General features: G+C 32.5%; 2 protein-coding genes across 2 annotated transcripts; one reads left to right on the top strand and one right to left on the bottom strand.

The window, feature by feature from the left end:
* The first annotated feature begins 1,225 nt into the window (after nt 1-1,225).
* Nucleotides 1,226-11,095, top strand: LOC106714543 (squamous cell carcinoma antigen recognized by T-cells 3). Its single transcript, XM_045683126.1, has 17 exons — nt 1,226-1,392; nt 1,795-1,901; nt 2,111-2,286; nt 2,827-2,995; nt 3,654-3,804; nt 3,913-3,989; nt 4,584-4,689; nt 4,798-5,007; nt 5,721-5,894; nt 6,010-6,121; nt 6,463-6,695; nt 7,429-7,711; nt 8,255-8,354; nt 8,705-8,825; nt 9,411-9,640; nt 10,413-10,607; nt 10,829-11,095. The coding sequence occupies exons 1-17, from the start codon at nt 1,288-1,290 to the stop codon at nt 10,971-10,973; spliced, it is 2,694 nt and encodes an 897-aa protein (XP_045539082.1). The 5' UTR covers nt 1,226-1,287; the 3' UTR covers nt 10,974-11,095.
* Nucleotides 11,096-14,090: 2,995 nt separating this feature from the next.
* On the bottom strand, nt 14,091-19,426 carry LOC106714552 (protein ABHD18). Its single transcript, XM_014507623.2, has 10 exons — nt 19,244-19,426; nt 19,040-19,124; nt 18,588-18,770; nt 17,629-17,741; nt 17,179-17,317; nt 16,909-16,998; nt 16,322-16,838; nt 15,467-15,847; nt 14,524-14,659; nt 14,091-14,293 (listed from the first exon to the last, which is right to left on the bottom strand). Exons 1-10 carry the CDS (start codon nt 19,333-19,335, stop codon nt 14,227-14,229), a joined length of 1,803 nt encoding a protein of 600 aa, XP_014363109.2. The 5' UTR covers nt 19,336-19,426; the 3' UTR covers nt 14,091-14,226.
* Between the last annotated feature and the right edge of the window lie 1,769 nt (nt 19,427-21,195).

Here is a 21,195-nt window from a genome sequence, read left to right as displayed (position 1 = left end):
CGTACTTAAGAAAATTAATCCTGTTGTAAAAATGCTTGCAGCATTGTTATAAAACCCATTCATCGCACAAGATATGCTTCAATAGCTCAAAATACAGATTATATATGTACCTTTTAACAAATATTCATCATTCTTTTAGAAGTTAACTGCCAGTTAAGCTTGAAGTCAAGCATTTATAACCATTATATATCCAATAAACAATGTACATTTAAATAAATATAGATAGCTGTTAATAATCGAAAATTAAAAGGATTTGCCCTAATATTATAATGCTGAGTATTAAACTAATTTGGCCTCCTTTTTTAAATTAATGTAAAAATTAAAAATAAAATCGTTTGGTGCATTTATTATTATTATAAGATTTAAAAGATTAAATCAAAACGGTTAAAATAGCAATTGCCTAAATAACTGAAATACATATAAATGTTATTATTTGATGGAAAAACAAATATGAAACTTATTTAAAGTTTTAAAATTGGTGCCAAAGCTCCTGATTAAAGAAATAATTTTGGTTAAAGTTATTTATGGAACAGCATCGAATTCTCTTGTCCATGTTGATAACCAAATATTGCATGTATGAAAAGCTATGTAATCATATTTTTATATTAAAAAATTAAAATATATTATACCGATTGTTTTATTTATCGTTCATTACCATTATTGTCAATTGATATTTAGAGGCATGATATTTTTTCACAGAAATTGGTACGACCAAATTAATGTCCTCTACTGTACACAAAAATCGAAAACTCAACACATGGTGATGGCCACCATGTGTTGAGTTTTAAAAATTACTATAACTCAATACATTGCGAGCATCGAACTACTAAAACGCAATACATGGCGGGCATGGAATTACTAGACTATCTATATATAAAAGAAAGTCGTGTTAGTTACACTATTTATAATTCAAGATCGGTCGAACTGATTTAGCTGAAAATTGATGGGGAGTAGCTTAGAACTAAGAGACGGACATAGGAACTTTTTTATCTTGAGTGCATTTTTTTTTATTCCGCGCGGACGGAGTCGCGGGTAAAAGCTAGTATTTAATATGCTTTGATCGAACCTAGATCTGTAGTTTACAAATTCAGTGCTGAATCGAAGCTCTCTCTCCACTAATTTAATAATCCTATCTATCTAATTTAATATCCAGGGTTTAGTTATCTGTATTTATGTTGTCGCAAGTTTGACACACAGTTTGACTTAAGTTGTCTATGGTCTATTGTCAAAATAAAATACGAAAATCAGGTTCGGTATTTGTTAAATTTCTTTTTCCTAAATAAAACAATGGCAATTGTAGAAGATGGAGTGCGAAATGATTCTGAAGAAGATAATGAAATAGAAGTGTATGTTGAAGAGGACGATGCGGATCAAGATTCTGATGATTCAGACGTATGTTATAATGATTGCATTTTGCTAATTTTTCTATAAAATAGGGCATGCATTTTAGTAAATAAAGTGGCTTATAAGGTTCTTGTATCTTGAACGTCATAAAATAATTATCGATGTTGCTTATGCCTTTCTTCTGGTGCATAATTCAATACTTATGGATTATGAACAATTTAATCTTGTTAAAAAATATCATTTGTTGAAGATATGTATGTAAAACATTGCAGTATATTTATAAATTATATTTTAAAAAGGCTCAAGTAAAACTTGCATTTCTATTAGCTCAATAGTTTCACAGCATACCAATTATTTATTTATTTTCCCAGCGTAAATGCTTTTGTACATTACTTTTAAAATTCATATAGTTTGTGTAAAATATAATTAAATGTTAATGTATTCTAATAGGATGATGATGAAGAGGTGTCAGAAAGAAAAGTATTGGACTTGGAGAGCCAAATAGCAGATGATCCATACAATTATAATGCCCATGTTGAATTAATACAAACTCTATGGTTGGTACAATTTATTTAAAGTATTATATTTTAAATATTAATTTTGTTTAAAGTTACATTTAAACTTGAAAACCATTTACCCTTCTTCTGATTAAGTTGGGAAAACTATATATTTTTGATTCAGTATATGTTTTTAAAGGAATTTCAATACTATTAATAAAAATATACTATTTTTTAACAAATTTTTCAGTTATAAATATTGATTTCAGGAGTTTATCAGAACTGGACAAATGGCGGTTTGCCTTTGATCGATTCCAGCAAACAATGTTACTACGTCCAGAGCACTGGCTGCTGCGTCTCCAGACAGAGGAAACTCTAGCACATTCCGCTCAGTCCATTGAATTTATGGCAGATCTATTCAATCAGGCGTCTTATGACTGCTATTGTAAGTATAAAAGAAATATCAAATAATACTCCAACTCTTACAACTACCACTTGTATGATTGTGGACTTCACTACATTTTATAAGTATAGCCTACATGCAAAACTGTAAGACGTACATTCTGGTCTTATTATAACAACTGCCTGCGGCTTTGGATATCAGTATATTTTAATTCTTTTTATTTTATACTAGATGTCGCTGGCGACACCGTCTGTGCGGAATAACAAAAAAACATAATTAGTAGCCTATGTGTTCCTCTAGACTATGTTCTATATCTATCTCCAATTTCATCAAGATCTGTTGAGCCATTCAGGGGATACCTTCAAACAAACATATATCCATCCATTTAAACATTCGCATTTATAATGTTAGTAAGTTTTTTCACCAATGTTATTTGTATGAAAAAAATATTATATTATCTACCAAACACAGAACTGTATAATAGTCACTTAACAATCTCTAAGTGTAGATTTCTTAATTTTAATATATACTAAGGGATTGTTTTATTACTATTGAGTGGGGCATTGATAAAATTAATTACAGCTATTCCAATACTAAATCTATGGTGTTCTTGGGCAATGAGCATCGGTACAGAAGATGGTAGGGCACAAATAGAGGAAGTACTCAAAAGGGCTGGTTCCGATCCCTTTTCTGGGAAACTATTCTGGGAAGCAAGACTGGAACTGGAGAAAACAAAGCTTCAATCATTGGGGTATGAATATTTTTATTAGAGCTTGGCTTTTGCACGCAACTCTGTTCGCGCGAAATTAAAAAAAAAAAACTTTATAAGTAGCCTATGTGTTTTTCCAGACTATGTTCTAGATCTTTGCCAAATAAGCCGTAAGGGAGATACTTCCATCCATCTAAACATTTGCATTTATAATATTAGTAAGATAAAAAGTTAGATTAAGGCACTATCATCAATTCTTCTCTGAAATTTAATAGACCTTTTTTTTTAATAATTTTGCTAACATCAATATTAAAGTCAATTAAAAGTATGCAAGTAAAGATTAAGGAATTAATATCAGCATCAATTTCTATCTTAAATTTTGGTACATACAAGTGTATGTTAAAAATTTATTTTTATTACAGTCAACACAAAAATTAAAAGAAAGTCGTGTTAGTTACACTATTTATAACTCAAGAACGGCTGAATCGATTTGACTGAAAATTGGTGGGCAGGTAGCTTAGAACCAGGAAACGGACATAGGATAATTTTTACCCCGTTTTCTATTTTTTATTCCGCGCGGACGGAGTCGCGGTTAAAAGCTAGTTACAAATAAGATGTTTCATGAATTAACGTTTCATGGAAAATTTCTTATATTAGTTCTCATTGCACGGAATTTATATATTGATAATGGTCTTTACAGTGAAGACCATCCAGATCTAAAGAGTCAGAAGCAGCATGTTCTATGGGTCTTAGAAGAAGTGGTGTCCCGGCCGTTGTTGAGAGGTGATGAAGGCTGGCAACCATTTGAAGAGATGGCGCTAGAACTTAAAGACCAGACTTATGTAGACAAAGTATGTTTAATTTCATAATGCTTCAAATAAAATTTGTACTCAAATAACTTTGATATACAAATAGTTTTTTAGAAATTATGTGGTTTTATGAATTGTGTATTTTTTTAGGTTAAAAAACAACACGAAGCTGCTCTTGAGTATTTACATAAAATCACACCTTTTGAAGATAAACTACTAATAATGGAGTAAGTTTTTTTTAAATACAGTCAAATATAAGCGAGAGCTGGATAAATGTGAAACCTCTATAAGCGAGAGTCAACTTCTGATCTCAATTAACCTCCATAAGCGAGTAACTCTGGTTGGAGGGAAACCTCTATAACGGAGTAAAATCAATGGGTCCTATGTAAAGGACCAAAGTAACTAATTGATTATTTTTACTTTTTTATGTTAAAAGCTACCTCTTAGTTTAGTTAACATGAACTAAACTCAAATACAAATTTACAGGTGTAATCGTGTTTTTTTGCTAAAGGACCTATGCGGCATCTTTTCCTACATCTTTGAAACTTTGAGAGCCTCTCCTGTAAAGTTGTCAATTTGTACATTAGTCCTTATTCGTAGGAGCCATCGAAATAACTCTGTCCCTTAGACTCTCGCTTATTCAGATATACTGTATAGTAGACAAATAAAAAAAATCACTTCAAAAACACTTCTAATTACTATTAATTGTATTTTTTAATTACTTAATTTAAATTAGTAAAATATAAGAGTTTTTCTAATTATAATATAATTTTTTTTATTAATTAAATTGTGATATATGATATCAATTATTACATAATTAGAGATCCCGCGGAAAAAGCTCAAATATATCTGGAATACATTGAACTTGTCAAGGAATTATCAAAACAGGATAAATATTTGGAATGTGACAGTAACAGTATTTTAAGGGTGAGTGTACATTTATATCTTACTAATGTTTTATTAGGATTTTTCTAATTTCGCGCGGACGAAGTGGCTGGCAACTGCTAGTGTTTTATAATTTTTTCCACACATTAGGTTCTTTACGAGCGTGCGACGACACAATGTGCGACCGGGGAAGTGTTACACGACTTGTTGTTTGAGTACGCGAAACATTCGCAACAGAACAGTTCGCGTATGACAACGCGGCGTGTGTTAGAGGCCTGTGTACGGAGATGTCCCAGCAAACATACATTCTGGACCCTCAAGATGCAGCAAGCTGAACACGAGGAGGCTGACTTTGATGAGGTAAGTTAAATAATCCATAGAAAAATATTGAATTTAAAAATTTATAAACATATGACAAGTGTGTAGATGCCCTTATTTTACTTTAGTAAACATAAATTTGAGTTATTGTGTTTAATACAGTCTTAGTAAGAAAATCTTTACAAACTGACTGAACTTGGATGTTATATACTTAAATTACAATTTCAAGAATATACAGAAAAGTATACAGTAAAACCGGGATAAGCGAGAAACCTCTATAAGCGAGAAAAATATCACAGTTCCTTGGACTCTCGCTTATCCAGGTTCGGCTATATAAAGTAATACTGGATATGTCATAAAGAGAGTCGGTGGCTCAGAGGTTAAGCACTTGACTTGCAATCTGCAGGTCCTCGGTTCGAATCTCGCCATGTACCAATGTGTTTTTCGACTTATGTAAGTACATTTATCCGACCTGCACATATCTAAGAAGAAATTCAATGATATGTGTGAAGTCAACCCGCACTGGGCCAGCGTGGTTGACTATGGCCTAGTCACCTCTAACTTAGGGTAGGCTCCGAGTCCCTCAGTGGGGACGTATAGTGAGCTGATGATGACAAAAGGCTCAATATAGTAGACACACCTCATAGTCTTAGTATTTGAGGTGACTTCAAAAATACTAATGATGAATTCGCGAATATGATTCATACATGTATCGAATTATTCATATTCATGTAGAAATTATATTTTTATTTCAGATTAAATCTATATTAGAAATAGCGCTATCAAAAGGTATGGAGTCTTATTTGCAAGCGGAATCTCTCTGGATGAGTTATCTTGAATTCTGCAGACGAAGAACTGATTTTGATAAAGAATCTGATGTGGACAGATTGCGACGTACTTTTAGACTGGCCTGGGATTCACTTGGTGAAGTAAGATACATCAGACTCGAAGGACCAATTTTATTTTTAGATATTTAAAGTTTACTTCTTGTTATTTAATTGTCGTGTGAATATTATAGTGTTTAAAAATTATAAATTGTTGCAGACTTGGGGTAGTGAGGCGAATGATTGCGAATTGCCGTTATTTTGGGCACACGTTGAATACAAGCGTATGAAAGATCCCAAACAAGGCAAAGAAATATTTGAAGAAATATTCAGTGAGTTCATTTTGATATTTTCTCAACACTGATTTTAAATATATTTTTTTTAAATATTGTAAGCAAGTGGACACCTACATTATCTGAAATAGTGAAGTACCTGCTGTACAGAAAGCGGATATTGCCTCTTACTTATGCGTCTCTTCTTCGGTCAAATTTACTTTCCCCTCCCATCCTTATAAAAAGGATGAGAAGGGAAAGGAGACTGTAATTAGGCCTGTCACTTGAGGCCCGTCTTCAACATGTGTCGAAGACAGATTTCAAACATTCGTGCAACTGATGTTGCTGTCGTCTACCACTGTTTAGATGGGGGAGGTTTAAATGTAAGTTTTATGTACTAGAATACGGTGAGAACATAACTCTATGCAAGTACTGGGAGCCGCTGCTGCAGCTGGAGAGCGAGCGAGGTGCGGGTGTGGAGGGGGGCGCGGGGGAGCAGCGCCTGCGGGAGCTGCACCGGCGAGCAATGCGCTGTGTACGCGACTACCCGCCCACCATTGCCCGACTCTGGCAGAACTTTGAGCGACTCTACGGACATCTGGACAACGTCACACAATGCGCCAAACTATCCAATGTAAGTATACATTCACAACGATATCTGACAGCTCACTAGCGCCCCCCTGACAAAATGTTTTATATATATACTAGCTGTCGCCCGCGACTCCGTCCGCGCGCAGTTAAAAAAAACTTAATAGGGGTATGAAAAATAGATGTTGGCCGATTCTCAGACCTGCTCAATATGCTCACAAAATTTCATGAGAATCGGTCAAGCCGTTTCGGAGGAGTTCAAGTTCAAACCCCGTGACACGAGAATTTTCTATAATAGATATAACCCCCCCCCCATTTAGTTTTTTTTTTAACTGCGCGCGGACGGAGTCGCGGGCGACAGCTAGTATGTGTGTGTGTATATCTATTTATATATTTAAAAACAACTGCATAGCATCCTTACAGTATACAACCAATTTGACACTGTACTCACTTTACATAACAGTTATGACAGAACTAACCGTGATAGCATCCAATTTCTCATTCTGCAAATAGTCATTCATTCAACGACAGTTGTATATTCACTTACTGTGATTATTCCAGTGATTTATTTGTTATTTACTGTTATTTATGATCATTTATTCAATCAGATTTTTTTCAACGATACTTATTCATGCAAATCCATTCATAGTCGTTCACAGTCATTCATTCGTTCATAGATAATTGATTCTTGCACTCCTTTATAGTTACCATTAAATTTAAAGTAATTCTTTCAATTTGAATTCTCATATAATTTTTAATTTATTAAAAAAATATTACAGGACAAAGTGAAAGAATGGCGTAAAAATTACCACGCTATGAGAGATAAAATGACCGGTGGTGCACAGAAAGGTAAACCGGTTCAGAATAAAAAGACAAAGTTTGATGATAAGAAAAAGATAAAAGATAAGCAGCAGCTGGGTAAAGGGAAGAGGAAGTCTGGTGATGAGGATGGTGAAGGCAGTGGAGTTAAGAGGAGAAAGGAGAGCGAAATGGATGTAGAGGTGAAAGTGAAAGAGAACGATACTGGCGGAGTGAAGAGGTCTCTTGATGAAGATAAAGAAGGTATTTTACTGTTAGTTTAAATAAATAATAGTTTACTAATAGAAAAATGATTTTCTATTGAACAAAGAGTATTTATGTAATGTCTATGTAATATTGAAAAAAAAAATATTTTCACCAATGGTAACGAAAAACCAATATTTATAATTTTAATCTGTTTGTCTGTATGGCTGTTTGCAAGTCGCGTTTGTTCCAGGTAATATCTGGAACAAATTGGTTTACAAAGTGGCGGGCAACTGCTAGTTTATACATAGAAATAATAAAAAAAATTAGTATTCAAAATATATCGCAAAGTAGTGCAATGGCGGCCACGTATAGGTCGACACAGCATGGCCAGGTCTCCAGCAATGGACTGATGATCTGGTCAAGGTTGTGGGAGTATCCTGGATACGGGTTGCACAGGATCATTGTGGCGATCTTTGGGGGAGACATATGCCCAGCAGTGGGCGTTACGAGGCTGAATGGATGGATGTATAATATATAGATGATATTATAATATAGTAAATTACCTTTAAAGTTTGATATAAAATGTTGTTTTTATTTTAGTGAAGGATAACAAGCGGCAGAGGACGGATAGTTCCTCTAGTGGCCCTTTGTCTGCGGGTAGAGAGGCCTGCACGCTGTTTGTTAGCAATCTAGATTTTAAGTAAGTTTTCTTTCCTTTTTTTACTAGGTAGGTTTGGAAAAATATAGGGTATTTCATTTTTGTCAGTAGACTATTGTTTTTGTGAAAATATTTATAAATTGAAAATCTATATATAAATACGTGTACATTGGAGCGACGGTGGCTTAGGGGTTAAACACTTGACATGCAATCTGCAGGTTCAGGGTTCGAATCCCGCTATGTACCAATGTGTTCATTTTGATTTACATATGTACATTTATCCTATGTTCTTAAGTTAAAGGAAAACATCGTGATGCAACCTGCATATATCTTGTTGAAACATTTATTTATATACGTTTAAATTTAAGCATAGTTTTTTTTTCTTTATGTAGAGTGAACGAGCAGAATTTACGCGATAAACTGTCAGAGTTCGGAGACATAGTTTCTTTACGAGTGAAAGCGGGCGTCAAAGCCTTCGGCGGATCCATCTGTTATTGCCAGTATAAGACTGCGGTATGGTTTTTTTTTTTGTAAATTATGACTTGTCTTACACAACTACTAGCTTTTACCTGCGACTTTGTCTGTGTTGAATTAAAAAAAAATTAGTAAGTAGCCTATATGTATAGTTTTCATCCAGATCCATGCAGGTTTACAGGTACCTTCTAATAAACATTCATCCATCCATCCAAATTTTGGCATTTGTAAGAAGTAACCTCTATAACAAAACTCAAATGATCAAGTATTCTGTTAGAGGGTATGAGAAAAAAAAATAATCATAATGTAAATTATTTTATGGGAGTTTAAAAGAATCAATTCAAGTCAAAAATAAATTCTAGGTTCCGTAGATGGAAATTTTAAAGACTTGAAAAAGCATACAAGAGTGGTATGGATTTTCTCTCATCTAGATTTTAGTATCACTTTTATCTTTCTAATATTATAAATGCCAATGTTTAGATGAATGGATGTTTGTTTGAAGGTATATCCGGAACGGATCTTGTTGGAAGAACACATAGGCTACTAATTAAGTTTTTTTTTTATCCGAGCGGACGGAGTCGCAGGCGACAGCTAGGCACTTAATAATAATTTAAATATATCTAGGAATCAGTAGAAGAGGCTATTAAACATGACCGCACACCATTAGATGGACGACCTATGTTTCTTTCAAAGTACTCAGTTAACAAATCCAAGTCTTTCAAATATGCGACCACAGCGGAGAGGAATAAACTGTTTGTACGCAACTTGCCATACGACAAGTGCACTAAGGAAGATCTTACCAAAGTTTTTGACAAATATGGCACCCTTAAAGATGTCAGAATTGTCACCTTCAAGTAAGTATTAATAGATAAGGATATAGGATAATAGGAAAGAGACGTTGATATCATAGTTTTGTTAATTTGTTTGTAGAATATGTTTAGATATATGACAATAAGTCATTGTGTGTCACTATATCTTTGTCGCACAGTACGATAAAGATATAGTGATATCTTGTAATATTGACAGGGGGTCGCTAGTGAGCTATTATAATTTAGTTTAACTAATGCCCACTGGGTTGGAAAACTTTCTGGTAAAAGAGGTCCTGCTGTCGCAGTTAGTTTTGTAACATATAAAAAAATATGACAAGACAGCACAGTATCAAGAACACGAAGATCTTGTGATACATTTTTTTTTATATTACAAAGTGGCAAACGAGCAAGTGGCCACAATTCGCCGAAATGGCAAAGCGACCGCTGCCCATAGACATTCGCAATTGCAGAAGCGTTGCCTAACCTCAATCTACAAAGGAGGAGATGTAGAAAAACAAAATATTTAACCTTCCTATGAATCTCCTCTTCTATCAAATCCACCTCCCCTTTCCATACTTTCCTTATAAGAAAAAGGGTTGGGAAGGGAAAGGACTAAAATTAAGCCTCCGGTACCACACTCGTCGGCCGAAACGCGGAATTACTTCCACTTGACGTCTGTTTCTTGGGGCAGGGGGGCGCTAGTGAGCGATACTACTATAGACTAACAGACTTATCAATTTTCATTTTCTTATAACTTAAATAAAGTTATTAGATATTTGTTATATCAATTATGATTTATTTTTATTTAATAAATTAGGGATGGCAAACCGAAAGGTCTAGCGTACATAGAATATGAAGACGAGGCGAGTGCGTCTGAAGCATTGAAGCAGACTGATGGACTTCAGCTGGGCGACAGGAAGCTGCAGGTGGCGGTCAGTGAGCCGCCGCCCAAGCCCAACACAGCGCCCACGCCCACGCTGGGACAGGCAAAACGAGATGCCGCAGGCGGCATGTGAGTATACAACAGTTTTTGCCCACTCTCAAGTATAAGCCCAGGCCCACCAAGTAAACTTTTATATTTTACACTTTTTTATTCCCAATATTATTAACCTATAGATTGCCTAAAATTTTCCCCTATTAAAAAATGGAGTCTACTAAAGTTCTCAAAATGGCGGTTCATAAAATGGTTTATCGTTTTGTCACATTTACAAATTGAATAACCTTTTTTTGTAGGCGTCGGACGCAGTTGAGCAGTTTTATACCGAGCGTGTTACAGAAACCATCCACAAGTAAAGCCTCAAACGGACAAGACAACGGACACGAAGACAAGAAACCGCTCACGAACACTGACTTTAGAAATATGCTACTTAATAAGTGAAGTGGGGGCGCGCCAGTGCCCACGCCGATGATATAAGTTAAGTCTATTTTAAGCATAAATACTTTGGTTTGTTAAATCATTGGTTGTTTACAATTTCAAGTAAAGAATTATTCTTACTACTAGCGTCATCTATCTGTCAAATTGTGAAAAGTTGGTCATTTGGTTTGGGATAGTGTCTTTTTTTTCTTTTAAATATAATCATTAAGGCATTTTAGTTAATTAAGATAACACTCATTAATTATATTTCTACTTTTAATATCATTTATAAAAATTACACAGATTTTAAGGAAAGATTTATTTTTTTCGAGTTCGAAATTTATATTTTTTTCACTCCAAATAAGTTAGAAGTTGCTTAAAGTTATGTAACTTGTATTTATTATTGGTATTTAATGCTTTTTTTATTTTTATTGATTTTTAACGATTAAAAGCTATAAGTATGAGGTTTAACTTCAATATTATTTATATAACACATTGGATATTTTTTATCACTAACGAGTAGAATTTTCCTTGTGTTCTACACTGAGTGTATTTTTCAATGTTTCCCTTTGGACCGTACCAATTAGTCTGTTTAATTCTCTGTATTCAATTGACCCAATGGTAATTTTTTCTTTTGTATTCGTAGCCCCATCGGTCAAATAGAAGAAAACATTCGTATTTTTAGTGTATACATTTATGTATCTTATATTCTTTGTGGGGTCACTGTGTCATTAGAAATTATACTAAACTTTGTCGAATTATTGCTCGGTTTTTTGTATATCAAACTAGCTTTTACCCGCGACTCCGTCCGCGCGGAATAAAAAAAATAGAAAACGGGGTAAAAATTATCCTATGTCCGTTTCCTGGTTCTAAGCTACCTGTCCACCAATTTTCAGTCAAATCGATTCAGCCGTTCTTGAGTTATAAATAGTGTAACTAACACGACTTTCTTTTATATATATAGATTAGAATTCATACTTAAATAACGGTCGTAATTCAAATTAATTAACTTTCTAGAAGTAAAAAAAAACCATAAACAATTTGTGATGTCTTTAAAAATATCTATGAAGTTTTTTGAAGTTGACTTTAGAAAGGCGGGTAATATCCAGAGTGGGCGAGCGAGATGAATGTATACGACAGACACAGGTTCGACAGAGATAGATGTCATGTGACATTACTCTTCTATTAATAGTTTAAGTGATGTTTTTTTTTTTTAATAAATTCAAGCTCAATTTACTAAAATTCAAAACACGAAATACGCTGGTTGTATTCGCAATAATACTTTAATATTTACTATTAAGATTTAAAAAATGATTTTTTTTTTCATTATAGTTTTGCCTTCGATGAAGGTGATTTTTGTTATAAATTACTCATCTTAAATTTATATAGCGGTAAAAATGTAAAGGAATAAAAATATTGGAACAATACTTTGTTTAATTTTATCGAATTACTAGCTGTCGCATGCGAGTCTGTTCGCGCGGAATTAAATAAAAAACCTAATAAGTAGCCTATGTGTCCTTCCAGACTATGACAAATTTCATCAAGATCTGTTCTGAAGATACCTTCATACAAACATCCATTTAAATATTCGCATATATAATATTAGTAAGATTTGATATTAGGTTCAGAAGAAGATATCTGAAACTTAAATATGAATAAATTTCCACTGATGGTATATCCGCACTAAATCTTTAGTAGTGGGAACACAAAAAAGATAAAAGATATGTCTGATATATGTTATTAGAATTCAGGTATTAATAAAAGCAAACACAAGTGACAGTACAATATAACATTTATTTATAAAAATACAATCTCAAAAGAGACTATATAGTAATCTATGTACACGAAAATAACAATAGGTATACATATAAGCACTGCTATAAGAAGAAAATTTCTAAAAGCGAAAAAATAAGTTTGTACTAAGTGGGTTATAAACAATTCTCCAAAGAAATATAGAATTATGCATCATTTTCGTTGCATTTATCACAACAAAATCGTTATGCCTTTAGTTACCTCAAAATTAGTTCACATATTACAGAAATCGGAAACGAGTCTAAATCGATTTTATTGCAATTTTTAAAGCAACGAATAAATTATCGACTTAAAAAAAATCCGACCACTTTTAACAATTGGTCATTTTATTTAGCACCATCAGACCAATTAGAACTACAAATAATGTAGTTTTTAAATAGTAAACTACGAGACTAGACATCTAAAACAGAATAACATTAGTAAAATACATTGAACCATTCGAATTATTTTCAACAATATGTTGATCAATGATAAAACATTGGCACCATTTTTCATATAAAAAGTATTTCTAAATTATAACAAAACAATCAAAAAGATAATTTAATTGTTGCCAGTTTTTTATAAAAACTTAAGTATTTTTTATCATGGCAACACTAGTTAACGTCACATTTAAATAAAATGGCGGCGACAAATACAAGTTGTACTGTTTAGGTTATCTTATTAATGTTGACTGTAAATGGAAATGTAATTTTATTCACATTAAATAACACTAAAGGATTATTTCTGTACATTTAAAATTATTTGATATATTTCAATTTTGCGCAATTAATATTTAAAAAATGATATGACACGAATTTACATGAATACACTTGCACAAATATTTGTATCTATGAAGTTAGTATTTGTACTTCTGATCCGGTGAGACAGACACATATGCGAAAACTAAAGGTGCGATAAACTATAGTGACGTATTAAAGTACCCACATTTTATTGCTAACTTCATAGATTTAAAGAAAAGAAGTTTATACAATGTATGCTATACAATAATGTATACTTTTTAAATGTATACAATAAGTATAACAAAGTATTTATATTTAATATCACGAAATTCTTTGACGAGTCAATGTTTAAATGTTCAGAAAAAATTTATCTGTTGGATTAAATTTTCTTTTATTAAATTAATCATTTAAAATGAGATTTTATATCAGCAGGTTTAAGAAAAACTTTTATTATTTATTATATAACAAAAATGACTATAAGAAATTAAGTTTTTATGTAATATTTTACGTTAAATTAGATAACGTACAATATTTTACAAGCATTGTACGTCTTTACGCTGATACGTATTGTATCAGGAAAAATTAAATTCCCAATTTAAGATTTGTCGTAAAAGGGATATGTTATATTAATTCCCTTAGAATTAAATTGAGCAAGAACTTCAATACAATAAAGTTACAAATGGATGGAAAAAAAAATCTTACAATTAATATTGTAAGATTTTTTAATTACTAATATAAGGCAACAATCATTCAATATGTTTTCCGTCCTTCCATTTTTTCTTCGATCGTTCGAACGCTTCAATGATACAAGCTCTGCAGAAAAAAAAAAACATTTAAATAATGCCTGGTACAAATAGCACAATGTAAACTAACTGGCGCCAGTGAGCCAAAACGGTTTATACCAAGCCAGCTCTACTGTCCTACTGTACTGGAATGTGAAACAATCATAAAATACCTATATTTATAACCAGTTTTAGATGAGTGTAAGTATGTATGTAGGTTTGTATGTATGTAAGTTTGTTTATCGTGAAGCAATGTGTTACCTGAAGACTGACTGGTGCAGGATGTAGGCGGAGACGTGTCCTGCGTCAACATATCTCACTTCAGCTCCGGGCCAGATCTCCTCCAGCCGGCCCACGTCCTCTCGCGGTACGTACGCATCGTGTTTGGCACACACCGCTACATTACGTTAAAATAAAATGAAAAATCTACTAGTTTCCTAGTTATTTTATAAAATAATCAAAAAAATGGGACCCATTTGCTAGTACTACCTTTCGATTAAAATATTTTTTATCAAAATCGGAGCACCAGGGGCAGAGCTTTGCGGTAACATTAATAAAAAAATAATAATTCAAACTTCCTGTAACCAAAAACTGAGGGCAACAGTTCAGTGAAGAATTGTGTTGATCAATGTCATGTCACCCCTCACCGATATGGGCGTCAAATTATTTTGAATAATACTATAACTAGATGGAATTCAATTCAGAACATTAAAAATAAATTGCTAAAATAATTGACTTTTTTTTTAAATATTATTTATTATCTGTCTTTGATTAGTATTGCCAGAACTATAAAGACATTGGTATGATCAGATCGTGAGTACTATATAGACTCTCATCATCTCCTTGACCTTGTCCCATCTACGTAGGGTCGGTGCACCAGTTTCCGTCCTCCAAATCAATCTGTCTTCCCTCATCCCCATTGTCATCCCATTCTTGACCATGTCATCTTTCACGCAATCTATCCATCTCTTCCTAGGCCTACCTCTACGTGTGTACCTCCACACTCATACTTAACGTTCTCTTTGCCACATGCGATTCTTCCCTCATAACATGCCCATACCATAAAAAAAGAATCTAATTTAAAATATTGCGCGTGAAATGGAGGTCTGCCTACCTCTCTGGGTTTACAAGCGTGAGTTGTGTTGTTATTTGTTAGAAAATTTCAGGCACATAATTAAGTATTATAGAATTAGTTGGTACTTACCAATAATTAATGAAGTATCATATGGCACGGAGAAATTGCTTAAATGAGTGCATTCGTCCATTATCCCTCTCATGAATTGTAGCGCCTCTCTGTCCCTCCAATGTATTTTACCTATATCTATCTTTTTCCCCGATTTTATAAATGGTAAATTTGTCCAAAAATCCGATGTCATTTCGGATACATTCCATGATTTCTTTTCCGATTTCTTATCAATTTGTTCAATTATATTATTTAATTGTTCCGTTTCTTTTGATTTTTCTTTATTCGTTGTGACGGATTGTTTACTAGACGTTTCAGTGGAAAGCAAATTTTCCGTTTGTTTTAATTTTGTTCTATCCGAAACTTGTTCTGTGGATTTTTGTATTTTATTAGAATCACTGGCTGAAAACAAAAAAAGTACCTTTTATGATAACATCTTTGTATTCATAAAAACAAATAGAAAAAAAAATTATAATCCAAAAACATCAATTAATATTTCTGTCCCAATGTTTTTTTGTAAACAAAATAATAAGCATATTAATTTGCGTATAATATTAATTCGTTAGGAAAGTCATTTCGTTTTTTCTCTACTCCAATTTTATTTGTGTATTTTCGACAAAGATGCATTACGTCCTGAAAGGTCGGTTGGATCTGATAAAGGCATTATTAAACATAGAAAATAGAAATAAAACCGAAATGACTTTCCAAACAACCCGATAGAATTTTGCTGAAAAAAATTAATATGAAGATATATTTATATAAATAATATGAATTATAAACATTGTATAAGTTATCAAAAATAAATAAATTATAACAAATAGTTATAATTAAAACAAACAGCAAACATCAGGAAGCAGCCAATGAGCAATATCTTACCAACATTAAATTTCAACAAGAATTGATTCAATTCTTTTTTATTTAATTTATTTATCTCTGATATATCTGTAGCGTCTAATTCAAAAGTCGTATTAGATGTTAACTTATTATGTAATGTCTTACTGATTTTATTTTCATTCAGCAATAAATTTAAATCTTTGTTTAAATTATCAAACTCTGTCGTACCATCCTCAGATTTGACAATTTTAATAGGCACTTTTGTATTTAAATCTACTTTAGTATCCCCTTGTTTTTTCGCTTTATCTTCTTGACATATTATTAAGTCTTTATAAGAATCACATTTCAAACTCTTTATTAAATGTTCTTGTTTTTCTATTTGTGTATTTGTCTGTATGCCTATTTTAACTTTCTCTGAGTAAGTTCGAGCAAACTTCTTGCCAGCTAGAAAAGCCTCGTCTACAATTGTAACCATTTTGGATAGCTTCTCTCTGTAGGCTCCATCTGATAAATATTGATCTTCAAGTAAATCCCAGTTAATTGAATGCGACATTACACCCTGCAACATTTTTCTAAATAAGCAAATGAGTCTTTGTTTTAAATTGTTTTACGGTTTTATTTTTTATCACCTGCAAGAAAACAGCAGAAGCAGTAGACCAGGACAGACACGGCACGAGCACCAGCGGCTTTGGCCAATTTGTTGCTGCTAATGACGCCATCTAAAATTTAAACCTCTATATTTTTAATTTTAATAATAGCGATCACAAATAAAATCGATATATCCCGATTAATCGATTTGTTACTTTTTAGTCTGCGGTGACAGCTGTCAAAATAAAAAGTTGTAATATACTCTATGCTTTATGGTACCGTATGTTTTTTAAATTCTTATTTTTACTTACATGTCCACCCATAGAGAGTCCAGTTACGCCTAGAGGACCGAGCCCATTGCGTTCGCACCAGTGGAACAGCACCAAAGATTCCAGTATTAGACATCCGCCCATAACGAATATGTCCGATACATTATGCAGAGACGACCGGCTACAGTAGACACAGATAAAATAGTATAAAATGCTAGTAGCCTACATCACAACAACACCTTGTACAAATTTAAAGCCAAAATAGAAAAAAATACCAGACAATTGCATTTTTTTTTTGTTCAAACTCACAAGTATTAAAGTACATTATGAGATATATATTAAATTTTTACATAACTATTAAAAAATAATTAAATTTCTGTATATTTTGTATTAGCAATAAGAGTTAATAAATAAATAATAAATAAATAAATAAAAAAATACCGTCCTGACCGCCAAGTATGGAACTTGAAGTTTCGATTTCTACATACTTACATTTGATCTGTAGGTTTCCGAAGACCGTAAAATGGATTCTCCAATATGATGCCGCCAATTCCCGCCTCCTTCAGTAGCGGCTTCACCATCAGATTTCTGCGTCGCCAGAAATACTATCAGAAATAAAAAATAAAGAATCCATATATGATTTAACGGTAGCCCATAGCCCTATTGTGAATTGTCTACGGTGTATTGAAAACTGTCAACATTTAAAGTTCATTTAAAGTCACATTTATTTTTAAATGAACTTAAACAAATTTGTTTCATTTGTTTTAATATAAAATTAATAATCTCAAATTAGATTTTCACTTAATCTAAATTATCATTTATGTATTTGTTTACATTACTGTAAAATATAATCAGTAGTTATTAGTAAATAATATAGATAAACCTACACCTCGAAAGATAACTTAGTGATAGCTAGACCTCAATAGTTTTTCTAATCTTTGAATATAGATTATATTCATGTTCATAGTTTCATAAAAATAAGTAAAGGTTTAAATAACCTATCAGAATTAAAAAAAAAACTCAAATGAATGAGGTTCTAATAGATGAAATAGCGCCATCTATTTTTTTAATTTAATTTAAATAAACTGTAATGTTACATAACACTTTCTTATTTTAGAATGTACTTGCAAATGTAAAAAAAAATTAGCAATGATAAAAAAGTTATGACGAGTGAGATTTGAGCTCGTTTTGTTTATTATTTTTTAGCATTTTATTTCTCAAGGATCACATAACGGATGTGTGTTGGGTATTGATGTTATATACGTTATCACTCCAGATGAATCGAAACACACCTCACTTGTATAAATTGGTTCAGTTTTTTAGTCTCTAGGGTGGCAAAATTGAATTTACACACAAACACACATACATAAAAACCAACTTACATGCACTCAAAAAACATCACCCTCTTTGTCAGTCAGGTAAAAAATCATTGCAAGTTGTAAGTTACCTACATGATCACCTGTGCCGGCTAGATGGAGACAGACAGGTTTGCATCCTTTCTCCTGCCAGTGTAACGGCAGTAGAGCTTGAAAGTGCGCCTTCTGTGCTATCTCAGGAACAATTCCTGGTAAATACCTTTCTAGCGGCGTGAGAAAATAGCCCTCTAAGAGTTTACAGTCCGATAGATTTTGTTCCTTGAATTTAAAAAAGAAAACTTAATACTGATTAAATGATAGAACTTTCATTTTATAATTCATTACAGTATAATAAATTATGAAAATATTTTTTAAAGAATTGCAGATGTGTACTGCTTTGAAGCATGTGATCTTGGTTGCAAAAAATGTGATAACTTTATAATTTGCATCGCAGCAAATACTAAACTAATATAGATTAAGCATGAATTGATTAATTACACTGTAAACAATGTGTAGTATAATACTAAAAAAATTTAATAATACTTTACCTTAGTTATAGTAACCGGGTAGTCTTTTTCTACTAACTTAAAGCATTCATCCCGATTTGAAACAATTTTTCTGAATTCGAATAACCTAAAAATTTGGCATTGTTGTCAAAACTCTTATAAATTTAATAGACAAAGGGTTTAAAACACCTATTATGTAACTAAGGGCTAAATAGATATTAAGTAACTGTTTACACTGTCGCTCACCTTCGTAAATTCTCTGGTTTACCCCAACCTTTTGTAAAGAATTTGGTTATAAGTATACTTCGGTATACAGCATCTAACCTGCTTGTAGACATAGTTTGAAAAATGGTTAGCTACAGATTTTGTTTTACTTGTTAGAAACAATAGTTTCTTTTACGTCGTAGTCTAAAATTATTTTAACATTTTAACGAAACTAGAAATATAGAATTTTAACGAAACTAGAAATAAATGTCATGTATGATACATTTTGTCAATGTCAATGATTTTTGATAGATTTTTTTCAGCGTGGTCAGCTGTTTATAACATGACTTTACGTTCACAAACGGATTTGGAAAACACTTTTTAAATTGGGTACGTATTTAAATAAAAAGAATTAAATCAAAATTTCACATTAATGCAATATTTATTATTCATAACTTTATGCAGATAAGCATCTTTTGATTGAATACTTTCACATTGTCGATTTGGAGGAAGATTTTTAAATATAAGTCGAAAACGATTTGTTGTTAAGTTTTCTTTCCTCAAAACTACTTGAATACTGTGTCATTTTTACTATTTATTCATATTTAAAAAATAACAATAATATCTAGCAGGTGGTCGATATCACCTTAATTATATGTGTTATTACGTAATTATATGTGGGCCGTAAGCCACTGACTCAGTTACCAACGAAATAAAAAATAGTTCCTATTGTGCGCTCCAAAATCTTATGTAAAATTTGATATTTTAGATAATCATTGTGTCTACCAAAATTGATCTTCTTCTATTCGTATTTGGGTATTAATGTTGGGGACTGTTTCGTTTTAAAGCAATTGGGCGATTAGATGGAATTACCTACTCGATGCTAATTTATTATAATTATATTCATCGTTAAACGACTGTATTTGTTTATAGTTTTTTATCTTTTGTGTTAAATTGATTAATGCTTAATAGAAGACAAAGCGTATACGACATATAATTTATACTCTTGACCAGACCGGACCCTAATCTAAAACGTACAGGTTTGACCCCCGCCATGTATTAATGGGTTTTTCGATTTTCGGCATTCTTACGATGAAGGAAAACATTGAGATGCAACCTCGACATATTGTCAAAGAAATTTAAAAATATGTGTGATGTCAACCAACCCGCCCTGGGCAAGCGTGGTTGTCTTTGGCCTAGTCACCATTAAATTGGGTTGCAGCTGACGACGAATTTATAAACTACTAGCTTTTACCCGCGACTCCGTCCGCGCGGAATAAAAAATAGAAAACGGGGTAAAAATTATCCTATGTCCGTTTCCTGGTTCTAAGTAGTGATGCAACGGAAGTGTCTTACCGGAACCAGAAACGGAAACAGATGTCAAAAATAAATTTTAGCAGAAACGGAAACGGAAACGGATGCGGAAACAGAAGTGTAAATAATAATAAAAAACATATTTAAAAAAATATTTTTTTCGGTAAAAACAGTTTGTATTCGTTTTTAATATGTTAAGGCATTGGATATCGGTGTCCTTTAGCCTTCAATGTATGTATTTTTACTGCGCTGCAATAAGTTAAAATACGCGTTTTTTTTTAATTTATTTTCAGGAAACAAAATTACACTATTTACAAATTAAAGTTCGCCAAACCACTCGTGTTGACAAACGACAAATATATTTCTAACTATATAATGATGATGATATATTACATGTTTATCAGTTATTCAAAAGTACATTTAATAATAATAAAAGTACATTTAATAACTCGTAAGTATGAAATAGTCACATTTTGCCTGTTGTCAAATTTTATATGGACAACAACTAGACAGTTTACTCCAGCAAGAGAAACTGATTGTTTCAAACAGCAGCAGAAAATATTACGCACTTAAATTCACAAAATAGTACGTAAACAAACAAATGCGACAAGTGCCGAAAGGCCGCGCACGGACTGCCCGTCTCGCGCCGCGCATTTGGATCTCTCAGCCGTCGTAAAGTT

Source organism: Papilio machaon, chromosome 21 (assembly GCF_912999745.1).
Source record: "Papilio machaon chromosome 21, ilPapMach1.1, whole genome shotgun sequence".
Taxonomy (NCBI): Eukaryota; Metazoa; Arthropoda; class Insecta; order Lepidoptera; family Papilionidae; genus Papilio; species Papilio machaon.
Note: the sequence above shows the minus strand (reverse complement) of the source record. Positions and strands in the feature narration are given on the sequence as shown.